At 42.6% G+C, this 18,211-nt stretch overlaps 1 protein-coding gene across 2 annotated transcripts in view; it reads left to right on the plus strand.

Moving 5' to 3' along the window:
• Positions 1-18,211, plus strand: part of C8A (complement C8 alpha chain) — a 61,242-nt gene that overhangs the window by 12,827 nt on the left and 30,204 nt on the right. For both annotated transcript variants that reach the window (XM_036911221.2, XM_036911222.2), the window contains exons 3-7: positions 4,763-4,907; positions 5,878-6,025; positions 12,384-12,573; positions 14,462-14,662; positions 16,346-16,586. In XM_036911221.2, the coding sequence (XP_036767116.2) occupies positions 4,763-4,907; positions 5,878-6,025; positions 12,384-12,573; positions 14,462-14,662; positions 16,346-16,586 (925 nt within the window). The remainder of the gene's footprint in view (positions 1-4,762; positions 4,908-5,877; positions 6,026-12,383; positions 12,574-14,461; positions 14,663-16,345; positions 16,587-18,211) is intronic.

An 18,211-nucleotide genomic window follows, 5' to 3' on the forward strand; every position in this document is an offset into this window, starting at 1 on the left:
GAACTTTTTCTGATTTCCTTTGTAAGTCATTACTGAGAAAAGCTGCAAGGTGTGTATGTTATGGTTTACATGCATACAAGTGGCCATTCAGACTTGGGCACACTGATCCTTGATGTCCTGGCCTCTCTCTTGCCCACTAATGAGGGTGATCTAGGGGGACTGATGGCTTAGTAAGAATGCCAAGCTGTCCATGACCTATGGGGACCTGAGATAAAGCAGAACATGCCACCAAGGGGGTTCCTGAGGATTCCCCTTTCCTGGATCGAAAAGGTTGATGCACCCAATGAATGGACGAATGTCTGTCTTGCCCATCTAAGTGGTTTTGAATGGCCCAAAATGGTCACTAAACCCAGGGGGACTTTGGGAGCACTCTGCCTTGGTAGGGGGAGTATTAAAATTCTGACCTTATTCAGGCTCACTGGCTCATGAAGATAATGAAAAGCAGACTAACTTCTATTCTGTCTAAATATTATTTTTATATTGCTATAAGTGATGCATGCCTTTACTGGATGCATACAGGGCAGGATGCATCCAGTCTCCCACCACCCAGACTTGGTACACCACTGCCTGAACCTTGTCTATTAGCCCATTACTGTTAAGTCTGTGTTTAAGCTCTGATTCTGTAGTTTTGATTCCAGCTTTGCACCTTATTTGCTGTGCTATTTTGGGCATATATTTTATCCTCTCTGTGCCTCCGATTCCTTTTCTATAAATGGGAGTAGTAGCAGTAGTTACATCCCAGAGTTATTATTAACATTAAGTGAGCGAGGTACGCAAAGTGCTTTTCATGGCCTCTGGCGCCTGGTAAATGTTCAATCCATGTTACCTGTTTATAATTACTGTCTGTGTCCTGCTCTCCGAACCCACCCCCTCTGACTTGAATTAAGCCCTGCTCCTCTCCCCTGAGCTCTTGCAGAGCCTGTGATGGCCCTCCTGCCTCCAGACCCCTCCTCAGTTAGACCTGGAGGCACCCTGTCAACGTTTGAGGAGTGTTCAAAATCATCACAGATGGCAACAAGACTTGGACTTAGTTTATTCAACATTCAAGCCTAAAATTGGTTCTTCTGCCTCTCCCGTCTCTTAGATATGTCAAAGAATCCTAGACTGCCCCTGTTTAAAAATATCTAGCCCCCAAAATATCCTTTTGCTTTGATACCCTGTATTCATTTTCTGAGTCTGCTATAACAAATTGCCACAAAACGGGTGGCTTAAACAACAGAAATGTATTCTGTCACAGTTCTGGAGGCCAGAAGTCTGAAATTAAGGTGTTGGCAGGGCCACACTCCCTCTGGAGGTTCCCTCTGTTCTTTCTCTCTAGCTTCTGGTGGCTGTCAACCATCCTTGACTTGAGGCTGTACCGCTCCAGTCTCTGCCTCTGGCCGCACTGCCTTCCGCCCTGTGTGTCTCCTTTGTGTGTCTGTGTTAGTCTCCCTCTGCCTTCCTCTTCTAAGGACCCGTGATAGCACTCAGGGCCCACTCAGATATGAGTAATCTCGTATCTCAAAAGCCTTAATAATATCTGTGAAGACCCTTGTTCCAAATAAGGTAGCATTTATAACTTTCAAGGACTAGGGCCTGATTTCTTTGCACGGCCATTATTCAATTACTATATATCCTAAACTAAATTTTTCTCATGTGTTGCAGGTTAGATAGCAGAGAGCACTGGTGAGCGACTTACAGTCTACATTAGAATTGAATTACTGCCTTAATTACTCAAAAAGACATACATGTCATTAAAGTAATACTTAAAATAATTAAATTCTGTTAATCATTTAAGTGAAAGGTCACTCTAGTTTCTTTCTATTAATATGTCTCTTCCTTTCAAAATCACCCAAACAAAGGTGTGCATTTCTGGAAAGAAACATTATCTACTAGCTAGAAAAGAAAATTATGTTTTAATGATACAACCACAGGTAAAAGCACAGAGAAGCCCCTAGGGAGTGTTTGCACCAAGCTTTCTACAACATAATGTCTTCATTATTTGACAGCAACCTAGAAAATAAGGAGCTGGTGGGACCGAACCTCATTCTGCACCATCATTCTAAGTGTAGAAACTACAGGAAGGATGATAATGGCATTAACAGTTAGCACATATTAAATAATTCCTATATACCAGGCACTGTGCTATGCTTTAAATGAATCATCTTATTTGATTTTCACAGCCATCTGTATATGATAGGTATTATTGTTCCCTTTGGTAGGCCACCCATTACGAAAATGGCAGAGCTAGATGAATAACTTGGTCAGTCTGATTCCAAAATGTCTGTGTGCCTGATCACTTCACTATCTCTCCCTGCACTCTGTGGAGAATAACAAGTGATATTAGTGGTCATCTAATCCAATTCCCATTTGTCATAAATCCTTCTGGAGCAGCCCAACAGCTGGCTACATGAAAGATGAGGATGTTGATAACTATTATTATTGAGTGCATGCCAGGAAACAAGCAAAGTGCTTATTTCTTTACATGTATTGCCACGAATCTTTTCAATACTCTCAGCTATCTCTCACTTTATAGATGGGAAACTGAGGGTCAGAGCCATTAAGTAATTACCCAGCGACACTATACAGTAAGTGACAGAACTGGGATTCTAAGCCAGTTTAAAATGGGATTCATAATAGCACTTAACCTCCTAAACTGGTGAGGATTATATGAGATAAAGAATGCGAAGTGTCTGGCCAATAATAAGCACCCAATAGATGGTTGCTACCATCACCATTACTATCGCATTGGTAACTGCAGGTCTTAAAGCTCTGATCAATGTTTTAAAAAGTGAGAAAGAGAATTGACCCTCTGTCATCGTGCTGAACACTCCTTCATTTACTGCATTGAGGGGCAAAATGTGGGAAGAGAATTAAAATTCCTTATGATCCCAAATTGATAATTAATTATAATCTCTTTCCATAGAGTTTACAATTCTCTTATTTATTAACTGTTATTAACTGAAAGTCAGGGAAGACAAACGGACTGGTTCAGTCTTCATCTCTTTTTGCTACCTCTGTCTCCTGGCCAATGAGCAGTTAAGGAGGCAGAAATAGGCAAGAGGAGAGAGAGAGGAAGCTGTCCTGCTCCACACTCACCCACTGGAATCATCTGGGAAGGCTGCACTGACAATGATAATGATGTGGAAACCAGTTCTGTTTACTTGGCATCAACAAAGTGTCAGACACAGGGCTGGGTGCTTCCTCAGACATTCTCTTAGTTCCCACACAACCCTTCCAAGATAAGGTGTCATTATACCCATTTTACATATTAGCAAACACAAGCTCAGAAAAGGTAAATGACTTGTTTATAGCCAGTTGATCAGTGAATCTGAAATCTGAACCCACGATGGTTTAAATGCTATGCCCATGTGCTTTCTGACACAGACGAAAGAATCCTTAGTAACTGTAGTCAGTGAGGTCACCTGCATTGAGGGGCAGTCACCTCATTTCACAGAGTACCAGGCACTGAGGCTTTACCCTGCAAGTAAGAAACAGATGCAGGTCGGGATCTCCCTTCTCTTGATGTTCAAATCATCCCTTTGCTCCTTACTAACAGTCCTGGAGGAGGGGTCTAGGGGCCGAGCCAAGGCAAGAGGAAGCAGAGCCTGCATGCATTACTGGACACTCTGCATGGAGCTCTCCAGACAGCATGTTTGTGTTGTTACATATTTTATTTCTTTAACTAGACTCTAAGCTTCTTGAAGGAAGGGATGGAACTTCATGTTTCTATGAATATCCAAGTGTTCAGCTTCCTCCTACACTAGTGCCTGACATTGTACGCCAAATAGAATGCAGCATCATGAAGCCATAGAGCTCCAAGATTGGTATGCATTTTAATTCTTTCAGTATTTACTTAATTCTACCAGCATTCATCCATCTGGGCTCAAAGCTGACCCAGGGAGGCGGGTGGTGTCTTCAGAGCTCTCTTTGTCTCTCTTGGATAGGTTCTTTCAACTTATTAGATGCCTACATTTCCCAGCAACTTCAGTAAAAAGAAACTCTTTTTTGATGCTTCCTAGAGAAAGTCCTCAGAGAGCACTATGATTGCCCTAAGGTTGAGTCATGAACAAATTCCTGAACTAATCATTGCAATTTGGCATATATGGTGCCCTGATTGGCCTGGCCTGGTTGATATCCACACACCCTTGAGACTTAGAGGGTGAGCCATATGAGATGTGTCCCAGAAGAGGATGCCATGGCAGGAAAAAATACTGCAAAGGAAAAGCAACAAACATATAAAAATGCCTGTTGTGTACCTGACCACAGATCAAGTGCCTAGTGTAGGAAGCCAAGACATGGCCTTCCCTCTGCCATCCCATCCCCACAGGCAAACTGTTTCTCAACTAGAGCAAAAGGTAAACAAGTGAGTAATTCATCACAACCTTTTCTGACAAGTGCTAGGAGAAGGGGAACTATGGAATATGCTAGTTAGGGAAGGCTTTCAGAGGAGGTAAGCCATGAGTCTTGACAGATGAATAGGTACTAACTAGTTGGAGAAGGGGGGATGGAGGTCCTTTTTAGCAAGTAGGACGACCCTAGAAATATCTTGTTCACACCTTTTATTTGATGCTTGGAAGGCCTATTCAATATTCCAGCTGGTGGTTGTGCCACCTCTGGCTGAACACCACCATGAATGAACACTTATCTCCTCAAGAGACAGCTGTTTCCGGCAGCTCTCGAATCACTGCACAGTTATTCCTTATGTTGAGCTAAGACCTGCCTGCACAAAGCTTGGTTGATTGATAGACAATGAATGTGTCTGGTTCACAATCTGATTTAGTACAGATACCGGAGCCTCCTGCAGCCAAACAAGTTTGGGGGAACCATCTGCAGTGGTGATGTCTGGGATCAAGCCAGCTGTCACAGTCCCACAGCTTGTCTAAGGCAAGCACAATGTGGACAGGATTTCCAGTGTAAGGAGACAGGTGAGTAGTATTCCAGCAGGAAAACAGCTGTGACTGTCAAACTTAACATGCAAAATAGTTATGCAGGAGCTTGTTAAATTCCTAAGCCTTTTCCCTAGAAGTTGTCATTCTGTAGGTTTGGGATGAGCCCAGGAATCTCACTTTAAGCCAAGCCAGAGGCCCAAGTAATTCTGATGCAAGTTTGTAGGAACATCTCTGTTAATTCATTTAGAAAAGGTACAATTCACTCATTCTTCCATTCACTAATAAATATCGATGGGGCACAGATCATGTGCTGGGAAGAGTGTATCTGCAGGGGATACAGTGATGAAAATAATGCACCTGACCTCACGGTACTCGTGGTCCTCTGGGAGTGAGACTGGAAAGGAGTCCATGACAATATTATGTGATAGCAGGTGTAAGGGTCCAATGGGACCTTGGGCAGGGGTGGCTAACAGTGTGGCAGGGAGTGTCCAAATCTGCTTTGGGGAGTCAGAGAAGACTTCAAAATGGCACAGGAGATGAGACTTGGAAAGTAAGAAGTGTTTGCTAGGAGGAGGAATATGCAAAAGCACAGGGATTTAGGGGCTGGCAGTCAGTGAGAAAGAATTGCAGGCCAGGGCTTTGGGAAGAGAGGTAGGGAATGGGCCAGGGGGTATTGGCTGACTGTGGCATTTGGAGGATGCAGAGCAGGGGGATGACATGGCCTGACCAGCATTTTGGAAAGATCATGGGGTCCGCAACGTGGAAGGTGGATTCTAGAGGGGAGCCTGGGGGCAGGGCCTGAGGTGGGGGGCTGCAGGTGGGAAGACAGCAAGACTGGAAGGAGGGCAGAGGGAAGTGAGGATGGAGAGAGGATGGAACAGATGGAGAGGATTAAAGGGCGATTTCAGAGGCCAAACAGACTTGTTGGTGACTATGGATTTGGGGCATGAGCGAGAGGGAAGAATCCGAGAGCCTCCAGAAACTTCCTCAGCCTCTCATCTCTCAGGCCGCTGCCTGAAGCGCCACCTTGTGTGTAATGGAGAAATGGACTGCCTTGATGGCTCTGATGAGGACAACTGTGAAGATGTCCGGGCCATTGATGATGACTGCACCCAGTATGACCTGATTCCAGGCTCCGAGAGGGCTGCTCATGGGTGAGTCAGGGCCTTCTGGCTACCTGGGGGCAGGGAACAACTTCTCTTCAATCATGAATAACAGTTCTGGGGACATCAGAGGGTCACTTTGGAGAATTCCTCTGGAGTGTGTGCTGTGAGGAGGAGCCCACGGTCATCCTAAGGTGGCACCTTAGTCCTTTCAAGCTGCTATAACAAAATGCCCCACACTGGGTGGCTTACAAACAACAAAAACTTGTTTCTCCCCTTTCTGGAGGCCTGCAGTGTGGCACCAGGGTGCAGGAGCTGGTGAGGCTGCTGTCTCAGGCTGCAGAGCCTCACGTGTCCTCATGTAGTAGAAGCCAGGGCATTGGGTGGGGCTCCTTTACAAAAGCACTCATCCTGTCCATGGGTTCTGCCCACATGACTTAAACACCTCCTAAAGGCCCCACCTCCTTGCACCACCACAGTGGGGCAGGGCAGGGGAGTGGTGGTGGTATCAGGATTTAGCACACGAATCCGGGGGAGGGGGGACACGTGCATTTATTCCGTAACAGGTGGTCTGCCCAGTGCTGCCTATGCGACACAGCTCTGCTTTCCCCTCTGTGTCTGCCAAGGGTCCTTTCCTCCCTTCTCCCTTTCCCACTCTACTGTTCGGTCCTCTCTCCCAATTCCATTTCCAAGGCCAATTTAAGAAGCCACATCTTCCATGAAACCCCACATAATGTCCCCCAAAGAGAGCTCCTTTTTGGGTGCAAAGAGACCCAAGTGCACCCACACTCTAATTTGCCCTGGAGTTGCTGGTATAACCAGGGTTAGCAGAATGACACAGTGCAGAGAGAATGGGCTTCGGGGTGAGATGGGAGGAGTTTGAATCTCCACTTGGCTCTTGCTTGTTGACACTTCCCAGGCCACACTTTATCTGCTGAGATTCAGTTGGCCTTGATTCTAACTTCTCTTCATTGTGTACATTATGTTCAGGTTGGTATCACATTCTTTTCTTCTGAGACTTAAGTTAGTTCCTTTTTTCTAGAATGACCTTCCCCATATTCTTAACCTGCCTAATTCCTTACCTAGTTGTTATGGACTGAATTGTGTCCCCATGAAATCCATGTGCTACCCGAGTCCCCAGCGTGACGTGACTATATTTGGAGATAGGGCCTGTGCAGAGGTAATTAAGGTTAAATGAGGTTGTAAGGATGGGACCCTAGTCTGATAGGATTGGTGACCTTCTAAGAAGAGGAAGAGAGACACCAGAGAGCTCTCCCTCACTCTGTGCGCACAGAGAAGAGGCTATTTGAGGACAGCAGTAACAAGGTGGATGTCTAGGTGGGCTTGGTCCCCAACCATCGCTCCCACAGTCCCTTCCATGTCCTGCTCTCCCGGTGCTCATCCAGCAAGGCCGGGTCGTCTGCTGAGTGCTCATCTTCCGGGGCTGAGGACTCCTCGCCTCTGCTCTCCAGCACCCAGCAAAGGTCTGAACTCCAGTGCCACCGACACTGCTGTTTCCCTGCCGCACTGTCTGTGCTGTAGGCTTGTCCCCTGACTTGAACACAAACCCTCTGAAGGTGGAGACTGCTTCTGACTCGTCCTTTTCATCTGCTCAGCGTCTATTCAGAGTTACTCCTGTAATAGCCTCTCACTGAGTATTGGTTGACTCGAAACAAATCCACAGGACCAGCTGGATCTTGCCAATGAGGACACGGGGAGATGCAGGAATCAGCACAAAGGGACCCGGCCATGTTGCCGTCCACTCAGGATCAGGTGCGCATTTCTGAGAAATGCACTCATTCAGTGTGACTTAATTGCTCTGAGATCACAGCCCACCTACCATGCAGGATAGAATCCGGTAAGTGCATGTAGATGCACACATATGAAGGTGATCAAATTCTGTTTCCTTTCAGACCAATAGTATTAGTTTGCTTGGGCTGTCGTAACAAAGTGCCACTAAGTAGGTGGCTTAAACAGTAAAAATGTACTTTCTCACAGTTCTGGAAGCTGATGTCCAAGATCAAGGGATGGGCGAGGTTGTTTTCTGAGGCCTCCCTCCTGGGCTTGTAGGTTGCCATCTCCTTCCGTGTCTTCAGAGTGTATTCCCTTTGGGTGTCTGTGTCCAAATGTCCTCTTTTTATAAAGATACCAGGCATAATGGATCTTATCAATCCAGGCATATGATCTCATTTTAATTCTATTACCTCTGTAAAGACCCTCTCACCAAAAAAACCCAGTCAAATTCTGAGGTTTTGGGGGTCAGGACTTCAAAATATGAGAGAGACCTGATTCAGACTCTGACACCAACAAAAAGGTATTTTTTTTTTTTTTTGGTTTTGAAAGTCACTGTGAGATAAGCAGAGTAGAAGCATGAACTCTTGAGGTGTCAACCTAAAAAATAATTCTTCCTTATTGGCGGAAAGATGGCAGCCTACGCTGCCGCTCTCACATGATTCCGCCAGGAATGACCAGGGGGTACTTTCCGCGTGCACCATGCCCACACTGAGTGCTGAAACCAACAGAGTGGCCTCACCTCCACTCCCAACAGCTGACATTCTGATGGCCTTTCTATTCATCTGACGAGATCTCAGAGACCTGTCCTGATACCTTTTTTCCGAATTTAAGCATTTTCCACTTTTTAATGTTTGTTTGTTTGTTTGTTTTTTAAAATTTTTATTTTGGTATCATTAATCTACAATTACAGAAAGAACATTATGTTTAGTAGGTTCCCCCCTTCACCAAGTCCCCTCCACATACCCCTTCACCGTCACTGTCCATCTGTGTAGTAAGATGCTGTAAAATCACTACTTGTCTTCTCTGCGTTGCTCAGCCCTCCCTGTGCCCCCCCCACACTATACATGCTAATCGTAATGCCCCCTTTCTTTTTCCCCCGCCCTTATCCCTCCCATCCCACCCATCCTCCCCAGTCCCTTTCCCTTTGGTAACTATTAGTCCATTCTTGGGTTCTGTGCTTCTGCTGCTGTTTTGTTCCTTCAGTTTTTCCTTTGTTCTTATGCTCCACATATGAGTGAAATCATTTGATACTTGTCCTTCTCCGCTTGGCTTATTTCACTGAGCATAATACCCTCTAGCTCCATCCATGTTGTTGCGAATGGTAGGATCTGTTTTTTTCTTACGGCTGCATAATAGTCCATTGTGTATATGTACCACATCTTCTTGATCCATTCATCTACTGATGGACATTAAGGTTGCTTCCATATCTTGGCTATTGTAAACAGTGCAGCTATAAACATAGGGGTGCATCTGTCTTTTTCAAACTGGAGTGCTGCATTCTTAGGGTAAATTCCTAGAAGTGGAAGTCCTGGGTCAAATGGTATTTCTATCTTGAGCATTCTGAGGAACCTCCATACTGCTTTCCACAATGGTTGAACTAATTTACATTCCCACCAGCAGTGTAGGAGGGTTCCCCTTTCTCCACAACCTCGCCAACATTTGTTGTTGTCTGTCTTTTCAATGATGGCGATCCTTACTGGTGTGAGGTGATATCTCATTGTGGTTTTAATTTGCATTTCTCTGATGATTAGCGATGTGGAGCAACTTTTCATGTGCCTGTTGGCCATCTGGATTTCTTCTTTAGAGAACTGTCTGTTCAGCTCCTCTGCCCATTTTTTAATTGGATTATTTGCTTTTTGTTTGTTGAGGCGTGTGAGCTCTTTATATATTTTGGATGTCAATCCTTTATCGGATCTGTTATTTATGAATATGTTCTCCCATACTGTAGGATACCTTTTTGTTCTATTGATATGTTTATTTATTTTTATAAAAGTAACACATGTTTGAGGTCAAACCTGAAAGTCTTCCTTTGCCCTCCCCTACCTGCATCCAATCCAATTCCTCTCCTCACTTCCCTCCCTAGAGCTGATCCCTTAATAGTTTGGTGTTGGTATTTTCAGATCATATAAAAAATGCATTGACAATATACATTGTTACGGAAAATATGTCTATATGTATTGTGCATGACAGACAAATATGTTTTACAGAAATGTGATCATACTATAATACATGCCATATATACTGTACATTGTAACTTGATTTTTTCACTTAATAATATATTTTGAAGACTTCCCTGCATATTTTCTATTGCTTTTTATAAGCAACATTCTGTTCTGTAACAGGTGTCAGTAAATTACAGTCTGAAGCCTAAATTCAGCTGGTTGTCTGTTTTTGTAAATAGATTAATCGCAACACAGCTTTTGCCCTACAAGGGCAGAGTTAAGTGGTTGCAACAGAGACTTATGGCCTGTAAAACTTAAAATATTTACTATCTGGCCCTTTATTTTAAAAAATACTAAGTCTTCTCCTATTGAATAGCTACATGAAAACTTATTTGACTACTTCTTATTCAAAGATGGTTTCCCATTATTTTCCCTTATAAACAATGCTGCAGTGAGCATCCTGGCACACATATGTGAATATTTCTGCATAGTGTATTTCCAAAAAATGGTATTTCTCTATGTCTTTTCATTTTCACTGGGGTTTCTGCAACTAGCTTTTCCAAATATATGTAGACTTCGCAACCTCTTATATTTAGAAGTTATAGATGACCTTAGGGCTTTCATTATTCCTTTGAGTTTTTGTTTGGCCCAGTAGAGAGCCTGTATTTATGTCACAGGTGGAAACATGTTCAATGGGTGGGAGGATAGAAATTGCAGGGCAAAGTAAAGGGAAGCAACCCGGATTTTAGTGACAAAAAATCTAAAAAAAAAAAATCCACCTGATACTATAGGGTTACTTAATTTTTTTGAGCTTTGATCTCTGTACTTGCAAAATTGTCATGAGTTTGAAAGGTAATGTATGCTAAATGTCTGGTTGAGTGCATATTCAATTCATCATAGCTATTATTACATCACTTCCACTAATACGAAGAAAGAGATGAAGAGAGGAAGAAAAGAAGGAAGTTAACATACATTAAATTTCTATTATATGCCAAGTGCTCTATAATTATCCATTTATTCTTTTGAGGTAGGTTGTATTCACAATTGTTCGGCTGCTTATCTGCCTTTGTGCCTTATCACAGAGGGAAAGTGTCAGAGGTGATCATGGAATGTCATGGAAACATGGAGCAAGGAACAACTGTCTGTCCAGGATAATCAAGGAAGGCCAGACAGAGGAAGCAATGTTTGAGTGGGGTCTCAATGGCTACGTAAGAGCTTTGAGAGGCAGAGACAAGCAGCGATTTTCCTGTATACAACATAAAAGGCTTTGATTGCCAGGTCTTGGCTTTGTAAGCCAACTCTAAATGTTTTCATTCAGTTAACTTTCTCTTTTTAGAACATTTGAACTATTTACCTATTTAACATTATTTTTAGCTAATTACCTGTTTAACATTATTTTTAGCTAAATATGTTAAATCATCCATGGCCTAAAACATACAGCTTGGTCAGATAGATTTGAAATGTCCCAGAGAGGGAAGTATGGAAAATTATTTCTAGAAGGGTATTGGGCTTAGGGGAATGGAAGTATCATTTGTTGAGTGCCTAACATATACTATCGACTTTACTTCTGTTTTACTTTAGTACTCTCATTTAGACTTCACAGAAACCATGAGAAATAGTTTGATCACATCTGTTTGTCAAATGAGAATGACTTCAGAAAGCTTTCAGAATGTTTCCAGCCACACAGCTAGTAAGTGATAGAGCAGGACATTAAACAGGGGTCTCCCTGACTTCAAACTGTGCCCCCGCTGACATACCATGCCATCTTGAAGACGATGGCCTTTGGGGATTAGATTCTCATCTTAGCACTATGAGTCACACCCAGTGTTGGATATCTAGATTTTAGCAGCAGGGCCCTTTTCTGAAATAATGCAAACAAAAATAACAATAGCAACATTTAGTCACTACTTAACATATGCTACTTACTTTATGATTCCTTTACAGGTTTTAGCTCATATTTAACTCTATGAGGTCCTAAGTATTGGCTGTTTTCACAAATGACCAAATTGAGGCACTGAGAGGTTAAATGAGTGCCCAAGGCCACACAGTTAGATGTGGCAGAGCTTGGAAACAGGTCCAGACTGTCTGGTTCCTGTGCTTGGATTCTTGATAAGTGTGCATATATTTTTTGTCAGCTTACATAACACATACTAAGAAGTGCCTTTCTATGTGGGAGCACTGTTCTGGATGCTGAATGGAGCTGTCTGGCTGCTCTGATTAAAGGGAACCCAGGGGCCCAGGCCCAGGCCACTCAATCTCTCAGTGTTACCCAACATGGTCCTTAAGGGTAACACTTTGCTACCCTTTGGTACTTTGAGGAACCCTAGGGATCCTTGGAACACAATTTGAGAAACCACTGCTTGACCCACCAGCTACATCTTCCAGAGGCGATTTTATGTTATCTTTGTCTTCCAGTGTTCTTCTCCCAGAAGTTTCTTGCCTTTTCAATTTAGGTACAATATCCTGACCCAAAGAGAAACTCAAAGTGTGTACGACGCCAGGTATTCTGGGGGCCAGTGTGAGCCTGTATACAATGGGGAATGGAGGGAGCTCCGGTATGACCCCACCTGCGAGCGTCTCTACTATGGAGATGATGAGAAGTACTTCCGGAAACCCTACAACTTCCTGAAGTACCACTTCGAAGTGAGTCTGAAAGGGGCCCTCACAGGTCACTGTAGGGCGGGCGTGGGGAGGAACAGGCCTGTGAGTGGAGAGGGGCACCTTGCTTGGGAAGATTTTGTTTGCTGAGCTTGATGGTGACTGAAGGTCCCCTTACGCCTGCCCCCACACATGTGCAGGGCTGAGGGGGATGGAGAGGCAAGGGCAGGGCCAGCAAGAGGCAGGAGGTAACTGGAACCTCCCAGCGGCTAGGTCATGGCTCCATTCCAACATCGGTGAGAGAGACTTGGGGCCCTAGTTGTGGCTCTGTTAGAATACAAGACCTCGGGCACCTCACTACCCTCCCTGGGCCCAGTTTCCTAAGATACAAATAGGGAACAGGATGGAAGGCAGCTAAACAGGGCTCTGAAACCTAGGCACCTTCATCACCGAGAGCAGCTCCCCACAGATCACTTTCATATTGTGCTTTTCTGTAGCTGATTTTGCTTTAAGAAAGGGTTCTGCTATTGAAAGGTACTTGCAAACTGCTGATGACCCTCCCGGTTTTCTCCATTTCTAAACCTCTGTGGTCTCCAGTCACTTAGAGCACCACACAGCTCCAGAACCTACCTGTGACCATTCCTTTCTTTAGCTCTCACCCTTTGGGTGAGATATCCACACAGCAGACTTCACTGGATGCTTACCATGTGCCCAACCAACTTCCACATAGATTTTCCCATTTAATCCTCACAACAACACATTGGGCTAAATATTACACGGTCCCATTTTAGATATTAAACCCCTCCAAGGCGTAGAAGGATAAAATGTGAGGCCCATAATTAGACTGCAGTAGGCGGCAGAGATAAGATTCAAACCCAGATCTATCTGAACTAAGCCTAATAGCTGTACGTCATTTAGAAGGATATACTATATACATCATATCTATATAGTCATAAACATTTTATCTCTAAACCTTCTAATTACAGAGAGAGAGAGTAGGATCCCAAGACTATGAACAATTATCTAGTCACATTCTCCCTCCCCAAACTTTCTCAAGAGAAAAATATTGACAGAGGATAAAGTCAGACTTATGGAGTCTGTTTTGGAGAAGTTGGCTCCCCCGGCTACTCCCACCTCTGCCATGAGGCCTTCGGTAAACCAGGCTGGCAGACACAGACAAGGCCGTTTTCTAACATGCAGGGCCTATGTGTCAGGCAAAATAAACTAAGCAATGCTGTGGCAACAACAAATTCTTAAATCTCAGTGCTTTAGGATGACAATGCCATACCTATGCTTCTTCTTCATCCTGATCATCATAGAAAGGAAACTGTCATCGCGGACACTCGGGACCCAAACTAATGGGGGCTCCATCTCAACACATGCTCTTGTGATTGCAGTGCAAACACTCACAGGCTCTTAACCCTTGCTTCCTTGGCTCAAGCAAAGCACAAGGCCATACCTCAGATCAAGTGGGCAGGGAAACGCGACCCTGTCGTGTACCTGGAATGGAATAACCGAGCATCTGGGGGCACCTCTGCCTGGAAGGCTCCTCATCTGCACAGCTTCCTTTGCCCCTTTCCTGCCAGATCCACATCCAGATGTGGCCTTTTGTATGTCTCCACTGCACAGCCAAGCACCCTCTTCTCAACTCTTCTCCAACTGGAAAGAAATCCATACTCAGAGCAATATAGCATTTTATCAGAATCATCTATGTGTGTGTTTAAATAAATATTTCAGCAGTACCACTAAACCATAATTAAATACTGATGTATTTTCTGTATTTTAGTATCAATCTTATGCTTGGATTAAGCTTTTAAAATAATTATAATAATCTGAAATTTTAGGTATTTTACAAAGCAAAGTGTTAAGGATAAAGTGTGAATGGGAATATAACTCTATAGCACAAAGCTAACATGTATTTGTTTCCTTTTAGGCCCTGGCAGATACTAGACTCTCCTCAGAGTTGTATGATGATGCAAATGACCTTTTTTCTAAAGTAAAAAATGACAAGTCTGGGTCAGTTGGAGTGACCATTGGCATAGGCCTCTCAGGCAGTAATGTAATGGTGGAGGCAGGTGTATCCAGGTCACAAGACTCTTCGCTCTTGAATAAGCTAAGCAAGTATAATAACAAGGTATTAAAATATTATGCCTGTTTTGCACAGTTTTCCATAATCTACACTGAACATGTATTTCCTTAATTGCATTAAAAAGTACAGTAGTAATTGAACCTTCATTTGCCTATGTAATTGGAAATGTCTGATCAGTGGTAATCATGTTTCTTTTTCTTATTTCGCTTTTGCACACAGAATCATCACAAAGGGAATAAAATTGAATGATAAGACTAGAACTCTTATCATTTCACCCCATCCTTTTTCATGGTTACCTGGAGCATATAGGGAAATACTTAGAATGGTAATGGCTTAAAGAGAAAGGGCCAGACCCTCAAAACTAGACTTGGAAGAATTTTAGAGCAAGCCTGTCTTTCCGAATAGATCTGAAGGCTGGCATACTCAGTCTTTGATTTCTTCATCACACATTCATCACCAACTGCCTATCATCCTGAGGGATCAGGCAATGCTTCTTGGAGGAAAGGACATCTACTCAAACTGAGAGGTGAAGACTAGAGCAACTTGTCCAGGTGGAGGAAGGCAGAAGTTGACAGAAGGGTGTTTTCGGCCTGCAAAACAGCATGTGTAAAGGCCTGGAGAGGAGAGAATGCCTCACACCAATTTGGGATTGAAAGTACTTCATCTGGCTGAAGCACAGGGAGGAGGGCAGGGAAAGGAGGGAGTGAGGAGGATGGAGAGGTGATCAGGAACCAGAGAAAGATTTATTGAATTGATTAGAAGTTTATCAAAAAGCCTCAATAACACTCATATTAGAACTGTTGGGACTGAAAAAATTATTTTGGATGATGAAAATACAATTATAAAGGTTAACACAAATATAAATTACATTCTGGAGCTTCGCCACAAATTAGCTATTGATCTGAAGGGAAAGTATTGTTCAGAGATCTGGCTCTCTCATATTAATGTGGACTTTTCTAAAACCATGTGGCCTCTTTGAACTTTTACTAACACTTTGGATCAAGGTTTATATTACCTGGAAGTAAGAAACATATATGACCCTAAATCTACCCCACATCACCCTGGGCCTGTCTCCTTTTTATGATATCAGGACTCTACTTTCCTTTATTATTTAAACAGTCTAAGATTACTACTTGAATGTAAGCTCCATGTGGGCAGAGGCATATATCATTTAAGATTCTGTCCTCTGCACCTAGCATAATGCATGTGACGATAGGCATTTATAGATATTTGTTTAATAAATGAAGTAAATAAATAATATTGGCATTTCACCATGTCATCAAAAATATTCCTAGGCATAATGTTTAATGGATGCCTAATACTTGTATAGGAAGTTGCATAATGTAGTGTTTTAATTAGAGCAGCAAGAAATGGAGGTGAGAATGGACTGAGGGCAGAACAGAGGTGAGGAGCTCAGTGAAGCACAGTGGAGTAACTAACCCAGGTGAGAGCTGATAAGAACTTGACTTCGGGGTAGTGGGAACAGAGATGAAAGCATGGGAAAAGAAGCCAGGCACACACAGTGTTCAATATATGCCTGTAAAATATAATGATACTTGAAAAATATAATGATGATCCACTATATGTATTTATGCTCATATGTTTATGTGTAACTCTATATAGTTCCCACAATTACTAAATGCTGACTTTTTGCATTACCTCATATGGTAAAGTGTATACTCTCTGTATTCTTTTCCCTCATTCAATGGTGGTGGTGGCTGTTGGCAGAAATACAGCTTCATGAGAATTTTCACAAAGATACAGACTGCTCATTTTAAGATGAGGAGAGACAATATCATGCTGGATGAAGGCATACTGCAGTCATTAATGGAGCTTCCGGAGCAGTACAATTACGGCATGTATGCCAAGTTCATCAATGACTATGGCACCCATTATATAACATCTGGATCAATGGGTGGCATTTATGAATATATCCTGGTGCTTGACAAAGAAAAAATGGAATCATTTGGTAAGTACAACAGATGCTTTACACACACAGTTTTCAATGCATACACGAAGACATGATTTGCAGGTCTCTGAGCACTATGACATGCATGATCTCTTTGAGTGTTCATGACAATTCTACAAGGTAGGGTTAATATTATTATTTATGTGGAAATAATTATTAAAAAATTATTATTTATGTGGAGGTTCAGAAGGGTGAAATGACTTGTTAAGCACCACAAACAGGACTTGAAGTAACTTCCTTGTCTGATTCTGCAGAACTGTGGTTTTAGTTATGCCATAGTTACTTCTCTAAGAGTAAAGAATATTTGGGATTTTGTTATTTAAAATGTTAAAACTTACTTTAAATGTAGTTTCGAAGCTAATGGAACTGCCATACCACCAGTCAGTGATGTCAGAAACCTAGAGTTATCCCAGAATCTTCCTTCTCCTTCACCCGTGTAGATCTTGAAGACCCTTCAGTTCTCTTTCCTGAACAGTCCGTATCCATCTTCTCTTCTCCTCCTCCCCACCTACTCCCATAGTTGTAGACTGGGGTCCCCTCTTTCACTTACTACTGCATGGGCTCTACGGAAAAGCTCACCCTTTCCAGTCCATTCTCAACAACTACCACCAGAAGGATCTTTCTCCTTCACAGGTCTGATATTACTTCTCTACCTCATGCCCTGAATGGCTAAGAACAAGGTCTAAACTTCTTGGTATAACATCAACTACTTTCCTAGTGTCACTCCCAAGTGTTCTAGTGTACACTCCAGGCAGCATCCGTATCATCTGGGAACCTGTTAGACATGCAAATTCTCAAGCTCCCATCCCAAACTTACTAAATCAGAAACTCCAGGAAAGGGCCCAACAGTCTGTGCTTTGACAAGCCCTCCAGGTACTTCTGAACCACTGACCTAGTCAATGAATGAGTAGAAGGGTGAAAGATCTATCTATATTTTAAAGCCAAGTTCAAATTCCCAGTTTCAAAAATTTCCCCTGACTGTATCAGCCCAGGCTGGCGACTTCTTTTCTTTAACACATTCATATACATTTCACATTGTATGGTATTTAAAAAATTTTTCCAAACATTAATACTTTTCTACTCATCTAGAAAGGAAAATCTTTGAAAGCAAGTATTGTATCTGACATTTTTTAAATCTCTTTAGTATGCACCATGGGGCTTAGTATATAGTAAGGGTGCAGAACAAGACATGGAGTTTGAAAGGGCCATTAATTTATATTCTTGGCTAGGGTCACTCATTAATTCATCCATTTGTCCATGTATTTATTTGTTTATCATTCAAGTACTGTCAAGTATTATTAAGTGTTTGTGTTAGGAATACAATGGAGCAAATCCAAATATGGTTCCTACCCTCTTGCAGCACAGAATTTTTCAAACTGCAGGTTGCAACCCAATTGTAGATCTTGAAATCAATATATGGTCCTAAGCAACATTTTGAACCACAAGGGATACAACAAAATATCATAGTAGATTGTAGGCAGTGAAGTTAAGTTATTGCTCCAAGAAACTTTTTCCAGTTAAATAAAGACTCATACAGAGTCATGATACAAAATAAATAGTATGGATCAATATACACAATTAAGAATAATGAGCTTGACAAATTTAATTCAAGTGGATCTTTTAAG

This window comes from Manis pentadactyla, chromosome 4 (genome assembly GCF_030020395.1).
Source record: "Manis pentadactyla isolate mManPen7 chromosome 4, mManPen7.hap1, whole genome shotgun sequence".
NCBI classification, from domain to species: Eukaryota; Metazoa; Chordata; class Mammalia; order Pholidota; family Manidae; genus Manis; species Manis pentadactyla.